General features: G+C 49.4%; 2 protein-coding genes across 2 annotated transcripts; one reads left to right on the forward strand and one right to left on the reverse strand.

Moving 5' to 3' along the window:
- The first annotated feature begins 6,101 nt into the window (after positions 1-6,101).
- On the forward strand, positions 6,102-9,322 carry LOC125531831 (uncharacterized). Its single transcript, XM_048696087.2, has 2 exons — positions 6,102-6,622; positions 7,472-9,322. The coding sequence occupies exons 1-2, from the start codon at positions 6,363-6,365 to the stop codon at positions 8,865-8,867; spliced, it is 1,656 nt and encodes a 551-aa protein (XP_048552044.1). The 5' UTR covers positions 6,102-6,362; the 3' UTR covers positions 8,868-9,322.
- A 3,200-nt stretch (positions 9,323-12,522) lies between these two features.
- LOC125545725 (uncharacterized) lies at positions 12,523-13,516 on the reverse strand. Its single transcript, XM_048709753.2, has 2 exons — positions 13,165-13,516; positions 12,523-13,082 (listed from the first exon to the last, which is right to left on the reverse strand). Exons 1-2 carry the CDS (start codon positions 13,234-13,236, stop codon positions 12,795-12,797), a joined length of 360 nt encoding a protein of 119 aa, XP_048565710.1. The 5' UTR covers positions 13,237-13,516; the 3' UTR covers positions 12,523-12,794.
- Positions 13,517-14,019: the final 503 nt, after the last annotated feature.

Genomic DNA, 14,019 nt, shown 5'->3' on the forward strand with positions numbered 1-14,019 from the left:
CAAACTCGCGACGCCGAAGTATGCTACAAAAGCTGTTCGGACTTTGTTGGCAACTCAATTGTTCCCGTACCGAGCCCCTGGCAAGTTTAAGCCGGGGTATATCTGTGAAACAACCATAGGAGGTGTGTTCAATTGCGGAAAGACGCGGATAAATAATACTGGTAATGTGAACTGGGACCTGAGCAATATGCCAAAGATTACTTGATATATATAAAGGCCACGACCCCGGCTATTTGATATGCCCTCGGTCGAAGGCAAAGGAAAAAGGCATGTTACAGGCTTGAAAAAGAGTGCGGTCTACAAAAAGTTATTTTGGACCTTCTGTCGCACGTCTGCGCTGCCTGTCCTCGGCGAGCGGAATCCTTGAAGGAAGTAGCCCCGTAGGTGAGTGTACGGATCCGAACTCCGATAGAGTCGGTTTTAGATGTTTCTCCTTTGCCCACCTGTTTTTAAGAGGTAATGAAGAAAGAAAGAAAAAGGGAAAGTAGATTAAAAATGTTACCGGAGTGCTTGCAGACTTGTCCGTATTATGCTTCCGCCAATGCCCATGGTAGCTTAAGCGTGTAGTTATGTATGCGCGGTATAGTTTTAACGGGTATATGAGATGGGCAACGGAAGCCGAATTGCTATTTCTGCTCCGGATTTGATCAATCTTCAGGGGAAATTGCTTCTGGCCTTCGGCACTTGGCTGGTGAACCGTTTCGTCGTCCCTATTGCCTAGCGGCCCCCTTCCCTTGTGTTCGGCGTTGAGCTTGCCGTCCTGCTTGAGGACCCAACAGTTTCTGTTGGTATGGTTAGCTGGTTTATTGGGGTGGTCGTGAATCTGGTAGGGTCAGTCCAGTACCCTGTCTGGGTTGGATGGTCTGTCTTTCTTCGCCTTGAATGCCTTTTTCCGTTGACCAGGCTTAGGATTGCTGAATCCGGCGTTGACCGTTGTGTCGTGTGATCTTTCATTATCATTGCGACTGTTGTGTTTACTTTGTCGTGGCTTGCCGTTGCCGTCTCGAATTTTGGAAGTGCTCGGGTCGCTGGCGCTATTGCTTCTACGAGCGAGCCAGCTGTCTTCTCCCGCGCAAAAGCGGGTCATTAGAGCGGTAAGGGTTGTCATGGATCTATGTCTTTCTTGACCGAGGTGGCGTGCAAGCCATACATCTCGGACGCTGTGTTTAAAGGCCGCAAGGGCCTCCGCGTCCGTACAGTCGACGATTTGGTTCTTTTTAACTAAGAACCTAGTCTAGGGCTGCCTGGCTGACTCTCCGGGCTGCTAGACAATGTGACCTAAGTCATCGGCGTCCGGTGGCCGGACATATGTTCCTTGGAAGGTTTCGCGAAAGGCGTCCTCCAAATCTTCCCAGCTGCCAATAGAATTTTCGGGCAGACTGTTTAACCAGTACCGAGCTGGTCCTTTGAGTTTTAGTGGTAGGTATTTGATGGCATGAAGGTCGTCCCCATGGGCCATGTGGATATAGAGGAGGAAGTCCTGGATCCATACTGTGGGGTATGTTGTTCCACCGTATGATTCAATATTCATAGGTTCGAACCCGTCTGGGAATTGATGCTCCATTGCTTCGTATGTGAAGCAAATAGGGTGCGCGACGCCTCTATGTTGGGCACTGTGACGTACCTCTGATGGAGTCCGTTTGCGGTTTTCGGCCCGGGCATGGCTAGGTTTGGCACGTCAGGATAGGTGGTCGTCGTCGCGTGTCGAGGTATGTCCTCGCGATCCGTAGGTCGCTCTTGGGTGCCCTGCTCTGCTACCCGGGGCCTGGTGACGGTCGTGTGCACAATCCCGAGCTGTTTTGGTCTTGCCTTTACAGCGAGGTGGGGCGGTCTGGTGTTCGGCTTGAGTTGCCGCTTTACCCGAACCAAGTTGTGGTTGACCTGACGTCCTGTGCGATAATGGCGTGGGCTCGAGCGCCCTGTCGTCAACCTGGGGTAGCAATCTACTCTTCGGGTAGCTTTTGGCTGGGCCACTAAGGTCGTATTCTTCGGCGGCTAGGACTTTGGTCCATCTATTATTGAGAAGATCTTGATCAGCTTGAAGTTGCTGCTGCTTCTTTTTCAGGCTCCTTGCAGTGGCTATTAGTTGGCGCTTGAAGCGCTCCTGCTCAAGAGGTTCCTCAGGCATGATAAAATCCTCGATGCCGAGGCTCACCTCGTCCTCAGAGAGCGGAAGGTAATTGTCGTCCTCTGAATCTTCGTACTTGGCCTACTTACCAGGGCTAACCTGCGCATCTTCCCGTTCATCTTGGTCATTAGCTGTATCAACGGGGTCTTCGCTGTCTTCGGCGTCGTCGTCCATACCGTCAATGTTCTCGGAGTCGTAATCAAGTGTATCGGTCGAATCCTCGACTGTGGCTATGAAGTAGGTGGTGGGTGGGAAGCAAAATTCTCCGCCGCCAGTCCCTGGTTCGAGCTGGATATAGTTCGGCTGTGAGTCCTCTATCAAGGACAGGTTCTTTAACGAGTTTAGCATATCGCCCAAAGGCGAGTGCTGGAAGATGTCCGCGATGCCGAATTCGAAGATCGATAGACGATCAAGCTCGGCGTCCGCGGGCTCACGTGGTTCAGAACTTATGACCGGATACGAGTACGGAGTTCCGCTGACAGAGACGTCGTGAGAGGTTAAGTCTATATGCGGCTCCAACACCGTGGAATCTGTGGCCTCCGTGGTAGGGTTGATCCTCCTGTCCTTGGGTGGCGCAGCTTGCTCCGGATCTTGGGCCAGAGCGGTTACAGGAGCAATCTCCTGGACGCAGCCTGATGACAGATTTAGGTCATGATCATCGGGGTGACCAGGAGGGGCTACCGCGGTCTCGAATCCAGCAAAGATCAAGTCTCCACGGATGTCCGCAACGTAGTTCAAGCTCCCAAATCTGACCTGATGGGCAGGGGCGTGGCTTTCGATCTTCTCTAGATGGCCAAGCGAATTGGCCCGCGATACGAAGCCGCCGAACACAAAGATCTGTCCGAGGAGAAAGGTTTCTCCTTGGACAGCATCATTATTGACGATTGAAGGGGCCATCAAACCTCTTAGCGACAGCACAATGGAACTCTCAATGAAAGCACCAATGTCGGTGTCAAAACTGGCGGATCTCTGGTAGGGGGTCCCGAACTGTGTGTCTAAGGTCGATGGTAACAGGAGACAAGGGACACGATGTTTACCCAGGTTCGGCCCCTTTCTATGGAGATAATACCCTACGTCCTGCTTGATTGATATTGATGAGTATGAGTATTACAAGAGTTGATCTACCTCGAGATCGTAATGGCTGAACCCTAGAGGTCTAGCTTGTATGGCTATGATAATGAGTGTCCTATCCGGACTAAGTCCTCCGGTTTATATAGACACCGAGAGGATCTAGGGTTACACAAGGTCAGTTACAAAGAAGGGAATATACATATCCGGTCGTCAAGCTTGCCTTCCACGCCAAGGAGAGTCCCATCCGGACTCGGGTGCAGTCTTCGGTCTTCGTATCTTCACAGCCCATCAGTCCGGCCCATGGCTAACAGGCTGGACGCCCGAGGACCCCTTAGTCCAGGACTCCCTCGGGTGCCCGGAACCCCTTCCGGTGACCCGATTCCTTTCCGGTACGTCCTGAAACACTTCCGGTGTACAAATATCATCGTCCTATATATCGATATTTACCTCTCAACCATTTCGAGACTCCTCGTCATGTCTGTGATCTCATCCGGGACTCCAAACAACATTCGGTCACCAAATCATATAACTCATATAACACTATATCATCAACAAACATTAAGCGTGCGGACCCTACGGGTTTGAGAACTATGTAAACATGACCGAGACACCTCTCCGGTCAATAAACAATAGCGGAACCTAGATGCCCATATTGGCTCCTACATATTCTACGAAGATCTTTATCGATCGAACTGTTATGACAACATACGTAATTCCCTTTGTCTATCGATATGTTACTTGCCCGAGATACGATCGTCGGTATCTTTATACCTAGTTCAATCTCGTTACCGGCAAGTCTCTTTACTTGTTCCATAATACATCACCTCGCGACTAACTCCTTAGTCATTTGCTTGCAAGCTTATGATGTGTATTACCGAGAGGGCCCAGAGATACCTCTCCGATACTCAGAGTGACAAATCCTAATCTCAATCTATGCCAACTCAACAAACACCTTCAAAGATACCTGTAGAGCATCTTTATGATCATCCTGTTACGTTGTGACGTTTGATAGCACACAAGGTATTCCTCCGGTATTCGGGAGTTGCATAATCTCATAGTCGAAGGAATATGTATTTGACATGAAGAAAGAAATATCAACAAACTGAACGATTATTATGCTAAGCTAACGGATGTGTCTTGTCCATCACATCATTCTCCTAATGATGTGACCCTGTTATCAAATGACAATGCATGTCCATGGTTAAGAAACCTTAACCACCTTTGATCAACGAGCTAGTCTAGTAGAAGCATACTAGGGACACTTTGTTTGTCTATGTATTCACACATATACTAAGGTTCCGGTTAATACAATTCTAGCATGAATAATAAACATTTATCGTGATATAAGGAAATATAAATAACAACTTTATCATGATATTGCTTCTAGCATGTATTCACACATATACTAGGGACACGGTGTTTGTTTATGTATTCACACATGTATTTAAGTTCCCGATCAATACAATTCTAGTATGAATAATAAACATTTATCATGATTTAGGAAATACAATAATAATTATTTTATTATTGCCTCTAGGGCATATTTCCATCAGAACATCACTACATCGGACATCTCGACTCACCTATAAAATTATTTAACATGGACAGACAACTTTTAAACAGCATGACAAACTAGAAATATTCGCACTCCTAAATATTTGACAAGTACATATATTACGGAATATTGACGGAGCAACTAAAAATATTTACTAAACTAAATATATTACGGATATTACCGGAACAACTTCAAATATTGATAGAACTACATATTTGACATCTAAATATATTACGGATAGTACCGCAACAACTAAAAAAACTAACAAACCTAAATATTTGACATCCACATATAATACGAAATATTACCGAAGCAACTGAATATATTCACACAACTAAATATTAGACATCTGAAAATATATCGGTTACTACCGGAGAAAATGTCTGCTAAATTATACCCTTGAAGCGTGCGAAGCAACGACGACGAATGACCACACTGCCGCAGCTGCACCAGTTCACCTCCACCACCTCCACCAATATGCTCACCACCACCTCCACCAAAATGCTTACCACGACCACCACGAGCTACCCCATCACTAGATCGAGGTCTCCCTTGCCTCCCCAACTATCTACAACGTATCTATCGTGGCAAATCGAGAAGAAAATGGCTCACTTTGGTGTACAAATGGGTTATTTTTTAGGTGGAAAAGAGAATAAACGAAGAACGGCAGAAAGAACGGAGGCAAGGGGATAAGCTCTCGCGGGAGGTGGAAGAAGCTGGCGACCGGGCGGGGCTGGGACCCTGTCGTCCAAAAGGTGGTCGATCGTCCTAGGGCTGGACGACAGGCCTGTGTCGTCTGGGGCCCAGCCACCGACGGCCCATGCCGGGACGAGGGAGAGCGATGCGACGTGGGCGGGCCAATCGTCGGGCGCCACGTGGAGGACCGGCCACCTGTCGTCCTCCTATAGGCCGACGGGCCCCACTCGTCCTCCGGAGAGACGAGGCCATATAGAAAATAAAATTTCGACGTATTATTTTTGAAAATTAATTTAAAAATGTATTAATTAAAAAAATAGTGGTAAAGCCGCGCGCTCGCCGACGGCCGGCCCCACCGGCGAGCGAACAAGGGAACGTGGATGCGCTGGCCCCACCTGCCAATGTCAAGGGCAGTTAAGCGTGTCGGTGCGCGCAGCCAAAGCCCTCGCATCCTCTCTCTCTTCCCCACCCGAACCAAAACCACAGCGCACGCTTTACCCCAAGCTAAACTACCCCGTGGCACCGTGTCTATTACCTGTGGGGCCAGTGGTAAACGGCCCCACCGGTCGGCCGGGGCGGGCGGGCCAGGGGAGGAGCCCGCGGCAGAAGGTGGCAGCGTGGTCAGCTTTAATACGAACCCCACCTCACTTCCCGGGTGTCTTTGCTGCCCTGTCTCGAGCCGAGTGAGCGAGAGAGAGAAGAGAAGGGAATCCCCAAGGGAAAAAACAAAGCAGAGGAGCCAGTGGAAGAAGCAAGAAGGCGGCGTGCAGGCGCGGAGACCGACGCCCGCCGTCTGTCTTGCCTCCGGGGAATGCGGCGGGGAGCAGGGGAGCCGTCCGTGAGCTTTTAACTGCTGGGATCAGAGGGGAGAGAGGGGGGTGGTACGCAGGGAGCGTGCACGCTGCTGCATTGATGGGGGTGTGGAGGGAGGGGGCGGGGTGGTGCTTCTGCTCCGGCGGCGGGGGGCGGTCCGAGCGGGTCAAGGCGGCCATCTTCTCGGCCAAGGCCGCCGCGCTCGCCGCCGTCTGCGGCGGCCACGGCACGGGCCTCCTGATCCACCGGAACCTGCTGCTCACCACGCACGGCAACCTGCCCTCCGCCGCCGCCGCCGAGGACGCCGCCGACGCGCTTCTCGGCCACGCCCGCCTCGCCGCCCGCCTCGTGCCCCACAGGTTCGTGCGCCTTCTCCCGCCCACTTCCTAGTGCTAGCCTACCAGCCTAGCCGCCGCCCCACTGAACCAAATCGCTGCATTTTAAATTCCATTTCTGCCTGCGGGTGCGTCGTCCCTGTGGATTTGTTCGGCTCTCCCGGCGATTATTGCGGACTGATTAGGCCAAGATCCGCGTCTCCGGCAGCAGCAGCTGGGCGGGCCCGGCCCACGCGGCCGATTTGCTCGGTGGTGGTGGGATAGCTGTTGCTGCCGGTGATGATTAGCCCGTAATGCGGCTGATTAGAAGCCAAATTCAACCGCTAGTGCGGTTTCTGTTAGCAGGTGGTTGAGAGTATGCGCTACTATCTTGTTGTAATCATGGTGATCACAAGGTGGAGTTGGAAAGTACTTCGTGCTGCTCTACAAACAGTGGGGGCAAGTGCCATTGGTTGGATCCAAGCAAGGACGAGAGGAACATAGAAGTTCTCTTTTTCGGTACTAGTTGGAAGAACATAGAATTAATGTGATTTTGCACGGTTGTTAGAGTTGTTTCCAATGTGTTTATTTTCTTCTCTGGAAAGGTTTTTCTTTAGGGACATGACATTCAAGAAAAGTTGTGTCACAGGCAAGCAATAGTAGTAAGTGGTTGATGATAAAAGGCAGCAAGGTTGGAGTCATGAAAAGTTCATAGTGTTAATTATTTTAATGTCAAGTCAGATCAGCTTTGCTGCTCAGTAAACAAAGGGTTTTTCTGGACAGAGTTTCATGATTGGTTGTTAAGATGTGTGCTTTTTTGCTGTAGTATTTTGTTGTTTACATGTAACTCTATCCCTACTTACATTCTTCTTTTTGTAATGTTCATGTTTGCAGATTCTTCATCACCAGCTCGATTCTTGACCTTACGATAGTCGGTGTTGATTCTGCCGAGAATGACTTGACTTTGCAGGCTCAGCAACCTCACTATCTGAAAACATGCTGCAAACCAAGCCTAGATCATGGGAGTGTTGTTTACCTGCTGGGGCATACCGGGAAGAAGGAACTGGTGATCGGCGACGGGAAAGTAGTGATTGGCACGGATAACCTCATAAAGCTCTCGACAGATGGGGTGACATGGTGTCCTGGCTCTGCCGGTTTCGACGCCCAGGGGAACTTAGCTTTCATGATCTGTGACCCCATGAAGCTGGCCTCCTCCCCCACTGCAAGGTCATCTTCAGCATCCTCATCCTCATCACATTCATCGAAGAAGGATCAGCAAATGCAGTTCGGGATCCCCATATCGGTGGTCTGCGATTGGTTGTATCAGCATTGGCAGGGCAACCTGGATGAGGTTACCAAGCCAAAGTTACCTCTTGTTAGACTGATGTCCAGCAGAAGCGATCGCTCAAGCTCCTCCTTCACTCGTCGCAATGTGTTCAAGCCTGCAGATGACGATAATGATGATGCATCGGTTACTTCAAAGATGACTTCAAAGCCTAAATACCAGCAGGGGTCAGGTAGCTCAGCCAATGCAAGGATTTCTCATGATGCAAATCCTCTGGTTGATCTACGGACCAACAATGAGCAGGGGATTTCAACTCCAGAAATATACGAATCGCCGAGGGGTAGTTCTTGTCAGGGTCGCCAGGATCCTGCACCAGTACAACTCTTGGACATCAACTTCCCAGCTAAGGTTCCCAAGACCATCTTTCTACCACTGCCCTTGAAACAAATGCTTTCTGAGGAGAACAATGGGGACACGTCGAAGGCGAAACCCAGGAATCCATCCAGAGAGAATCACTTTCCAGCAGGCCTGATATGGCACCGCAATGGCGAGGCAGATTCCAGGGATCCTCCGGTTGCTCTTATGGAGGATTGTAGCAGTGAGGGGCAGTCCAGCTCGTCACCTGCTGAGCGGTCGCGGTACAGACATCAAGACCAGTTCAGCAGCGAGGAGGAGACAATGTACTCGGCCGAAACCATGGAGAGCACGAATGTTCCGAGCTCCAGGGAGAAGCACGTCGGGAGGAGCCAGAGCTGCGTCAACTACAGCAGGTGGAGCTCTCCGAGGAAACCGTCGATGATTCAAACCGGGACCTTGAGGAAGCAGCACACGCTGATCCCCATGCGGAAGACGCACTCGCAGAGCACGTCCCTGCCGCAGAGGAGTCATGACTACTTGAGCCCGACGGTCTCCTCGGCCATGAAGAAGAGGAACTCCATGGAGCTGCAACAGCCCCCAAAGCCCCGTCGGATCATCGTCCAATCTTCTCCAAAATGGATGTTCTGAAGGTTTCCTCCATTTAGTTTTACAGGAGGAAATGAACTGATGGCGCCGCGTCGGCATGGCCATTTTGGAGGTCTGTTGCTCCCTTGTTTTCTCCTGGAAGCTCGTCAGCGAGCCGATGATCTCTTTGTTGTGTTTCTTCTCTCTAGAGTTGTGTGCTTGTGCAGAATGACTTGGACAAATAAAAGGTTAAAAGAAAAAGAAAAGTTCGACGGAAAAGATAATGGACCATATACCCTGGATGGAGGTGTCAAGTGTGAGCTGTTGAAATGTCATGTGTTTCCGCGTGCAGACAGTCTGGGCATGTACTCATGTAGTAGCATCTAGCTTGACTCTTTTTCTTTTTTTGTTTTGAGTGAGAAAATCTAGCTTGACTCTTGATTGTACCACTTTTAACTGAATGACTATCAGTTCTTTTGCCCAAGATATGCTAGTATCTCTGTACTTACTTTACTTCACATGGGACTGATGCCTATCATTTTTGTTTGCTTCTACCTAAATTATGGATTAGAACTTCAGGTGGCATAAAGAACTTCCAAGTGAGATTCTTTCACCCGTCTGAAGCAGGTGCTTCCGCGGGTCTGAATAATACAGTTTGCTGAGGCTGAAGAATATGCTTCCTGTCAGGTTTTCGGGCGCCAATTTTTTTTACAGGCTGAATTCCCCGCACAACTGATTCGCGTTGCTGCTATGATATGCTTGTGCTTTCTATCAATGCATGGGGACACAAAACTTTCATGCTTTCTTGAGAAAAAATTACAATGCACATGTCTATGTGTAAAAACAGAGTTTGTTTGTTTTTTTGATCAAAAGGAGTTTTCCCCTGTCCCATTTTATTGCAAATGAGGCAAGAAAAACAGCACCCAACTGTTCACAGCGCTCGGGATCAGCCAAAGTAGCCGAGCACTCAAAAAAGAGCATGCTTGTGTGCGCATAGCATTTGGGTGTTTTTCTTTCCGTTCACAGATTTCTCCGGGATCATGGCTGAGAAATGCCTGGCCGAAAGAGGCTATGGGGCTTATCACGCACCACTGGCTGGCGAGTGGCGACGATTGCGGCTTCCAGTTGTGAAGACGAAAGGGAGGCAAACGTTGCAGCTGCCCTATCCTATGCTCTGTTCATGAATCATGACAGGCAGCATAGCATCCCCTAGTCTGTCTATCCAATAACTGAAATTAGTCCCCTTGAACTTATAGCCAGAGAAGCTAATAAGCCACATGGTTAACGGGACGGCTCGAACAATTTTTGTCTCTCGAAAAGGGGGGTCGATCATGCCAACTGAGATGCACATGACCATCTTTGTCTGTTTCGACGGCCGGAACATGCTGGAATGCTTGGGTCGGAGTCAAGACTTGAGTGGCGAATCCACCGCACTAAACACATGCGTCCGCATTGCCATGAGGTTTTGCCACTGGCAATCACTTATGCCTTGCCGCACATGGAGATGGAGATGGAGAGGTCGGCGCCCTATCTGTCCGTCCCGCAAGGAAGCAACATGGGGCTGGCGTAATAAACGTCGCCCAATAATTCGCAGGGCCGACCGACCGATCATCATTTATATACGTGTCCAGCTCCATCTCCAGCCAGGGGTGCCGGATGGGAGGGGTTTCCCCACGTTCATCTCTGAAACTATGCGCCCCGGCGCAGCCATACATCTCTGCTATCATTTCATTTCACACGGAGAACAGCAACTACGCAACAAGCGGAGGTGATGGTCTGATGATGGATGTAACGAAAACTTTGCGAGTCGATACACTTCTACCACTGAAAAAATTGGGGAGAAAAGCTGCATGTTTATTTTTTCGACAAAGGGTGTGGATGGCCAAACTCATAGATTGGCACGTGGGCGCAATCTTTGGCATGCAGATGCAACTCAACATCATCACTCATGAACAGCACAATCTGTAAAGTGGGTTATTGGCATGTTCCCAAGTCCCAACCCTACCTTTCATGGCATAACTCGAATGCCCCATCAAACTACTGAAAACAAGCACAAAAAAATGTGGAAAGACGCAAACCCGTGCGTGGAACGGCTTTTTAACAGCATCTAGTCAGTGTTAGCGTTTGTCCTAGGGCGAATCATCTCGAAGCAGCTGACTGTCTGAACAGAATGCAACTGAAGGCGGCAACAAAAAATGAAGCTTTCCTTTCTGGCAATTGAGTTACAGTACAGCAGCCAAGTAACAACAGCAAAAATGCACTGAGCGTTGGAGGATATGAAAATGGTGGATTCAACCTTGATTGAGGCATAAGAAAGGATGAAAAAGGAGGAATTCAAGATCTGATCTAAGACAAAACTCACTTTTTCCCCTCTATAAAATCACTTTTGCATGCTACCTTTTCAGCCTTAGGTAGTCAAAAGTCACTTCACAGTCAATCAATCATAGTCACTCTCTTCAGAACAAGAGAACATGCAGGAGAGTAGGAGACACACACAACAAGGAGAACAAGTGATGGCCTGATGATGGTTGATACACTCCTACTCAATAATCCCAGATGGGGAAGTAAAGCTGCCTGTTGATGACTACTGGGAGATTAGCACGTGAGCTACCTTTTGGTGTGTAACTCAACATCACCTATGTACAGCACAAGCAGTAAAGTAGGCCCTTGGCATGTCCCTAACCATACCTTTTGTTTGTGTAAATATGAAAAGACAGCAAACCCAGAATAACAACATATGAAGTGTTCACAAAAAAATGCGTAAATGTAGCAAACTCGGAGTAACATCATATAAAGTGTTTGCCTTAGGAGCAGTATGCTTAGGAGTAGGATTATAGCATCGCAACGCAGCTGAATGTCCTTGAACAGATAACAATCAAAAGCAACACATTCTGCGCAACTTTTGATAACACAATTTGGATTAAACAACAGAATGTGCTTCGTTAACTTAGAAACAAGTACTGCCTACTAGTATGATGCATGTGCATGTGCATTGCCTTTTAATTTGTTCAAAAGTAGAAGCTACTTGTCCAGGTTTGAAGCTACAAATCTAGTAAAAGATAAACTATAAGTTAATTGAATGGTGTGTTCTTTAGACATAACTGACTTGTGTGTAGTAGAATGAATGCTTGATAATGAAAACCAGTGTTTGTGATAAAAAAAACTTTATGTTCCATTAAAACGGCTGCAAGGCTTTTTTTAGCCTAAATAAAGGATGCTGCCTACTGAATTCACAAAAGCTGGAGCCCAACTAGGCTTCCTTAAAGGTTAGTAAAGGAGCAGACAATGTGTTAAACTACCAAAAAGAAAGAAAAAAAAACAGGTCAACTTCTACAGTTCTAAAATTGCCACAAAATAAATCAAGGCTACGGTGACAGATGTACATAGTACTGAACCCATGACACTTTGCGTAACAAAATTGTGAAGCAATAAATCTTCAGAAGGTGCTAAGAGGAGTTGCATAGAGTGGATCGATCCAACACAACGCACACTAATACTGTAAATATAATATCTGCAGGCATGTCTAAATGGTTCAACTATGAAGAACACAGCCTTCTAAATGTCCTGTGCAGTTCAGTTTTACTGAATCAGTGGAAAGAGATGGAGGCACAAGAGATACCAGCATTCAAAGGAAAGGTACCGAATCTCCGCACTATTAACTAATCTATCAGTAGAAAGCACGCGAAGAATCACGCATCCATGAGAGGAAACAGAGCAATGTCTCCAAATCACCCACTCTTTGCTAATAACCAACCAATTCCATCCATCGAGAGGTAGCAGCTACACCATATACTTAATAACAATTCGGTAGCAAAATGGCTATAGGGCTAAAACAAATAACAAATCGGCAAGCATTCGGGCTGGGGGAACTCATGCTGTCATGTCCTTTTTTCCCCCACCCTCACCACTCTAAAATACGTAGTACTTACTATCGCCCTCAACATTGCCCTCCTCGTGACACTCGAGAGCAGAGCAGAGCAGAAGCAGAGCTCAGACGTTGCAGTGGAGGCAGTCGCAGGACCTGGGCGTGAAGGAGCAGAACCCGAAGGGGCGGTTGGGGATGTTGCAGTTGATGGCGTAGCAGCACGGGGAGAGGACGCAGACGCCCCTGGGCCCGCCGCAGCAGGTGCAGGGCGCGCAGAGCTGGAAGCTCCCCAGCCGCCGCCGCGTCTCGTTCAGCACCACCCCGCTGAACCCCGCCCCGTCCCCGCCCGCCGGGGCCATCGGCACCATGCGCACCGCCGACTGCTCCGCCTGGTCGGACGCAGCCGGGACGACCTGCGCGCGCGTAGAGGGGGCAGGCAATGTGAGGGCCAAGATTCGCGGAATTGGGCGGGAGAAGAGGAAGAGGAAGGCTTACCGGCGAGGAGTGGGCGGCCGCGGCGAGGAGGAGGAGCAGGAGGAAGAGCAGCTTGGGCATGGAGGCGGGCATCCTCGGTCGGTCGGCGGCCGGAGCGGGGATTTGGACTGTGCAGCGGGCGGGGAGGGCTGGGGTGGGGAGTGAGGTCCTTTTCGGGGGGAGTGGCAGTAGCCGACGACGGACGGACGACTTGGGATGGAACCGGAGGGCGAGATCTCGTCTTCGCTCGTAGAAAGGCAGAGGCTACGGTACGCTCGCTCACCGGCTGGCTGCCGTCACGCCCGTCGTCACCCCCTCGCCCGCCGGGTGGGCGCCGCGCCGAGTGGACGCTGGTAGAAAACAGGAGTGGCAGTAAATAATAGTACGCACATGATGTGCCGGCCCGTGTCGAAACCGCGCCCCCCCATCGGCTTTGGCGCGTTCATACTCGCGCACTCGAGATCAGCCTATGCCCATGCCTATGATAATTGCTCCTGATCCGCCTGCCTAGGACTAGGATCTCGATGTGGACGAGGCTGATGGATGGGTCATTGGGATGGCGGTGCTCGCGTCGTCGGCAGATCATGATTCTGTTTCCAATCCTGTTTGTTACAGGGAGATCTTGCAGGAGCCTAGGACAAACTGACACTGTTGTCAAACCTGGACGGACGGACACCGGATCATCAATCAGTAATTAAAAATCAAGCCTCTTCCGTTTGGTGGTACTGTAGTACTGTCTAGATCATCATCACAGGTGTCAAGAAGAATGATAAAATTTGTGCGGCAGCTTTGGGAGGAAACGCCCTATGGTTAGGACGATTCCGCACTGTTACTACCAAAGAGAGAGAAGGTGGATGAGGCGACGATCGTGAGATG

The sequence above is a fragment of the Triticum urartu genome, chromosome 3A, assembly GCF_056163025.1.
Source record: "Triticum urartu cultivar PI428250 chromosome 3A, HENAU_Tu73, whole genome shotgun sequence".
NCBI classification, from domain to species: domain Eukaryota; kingdom Viridiplantae; phylum Streptophyta; class Magnoliopsida; order Poales; family Poaceae; genus Triticum; species Triticum urartu.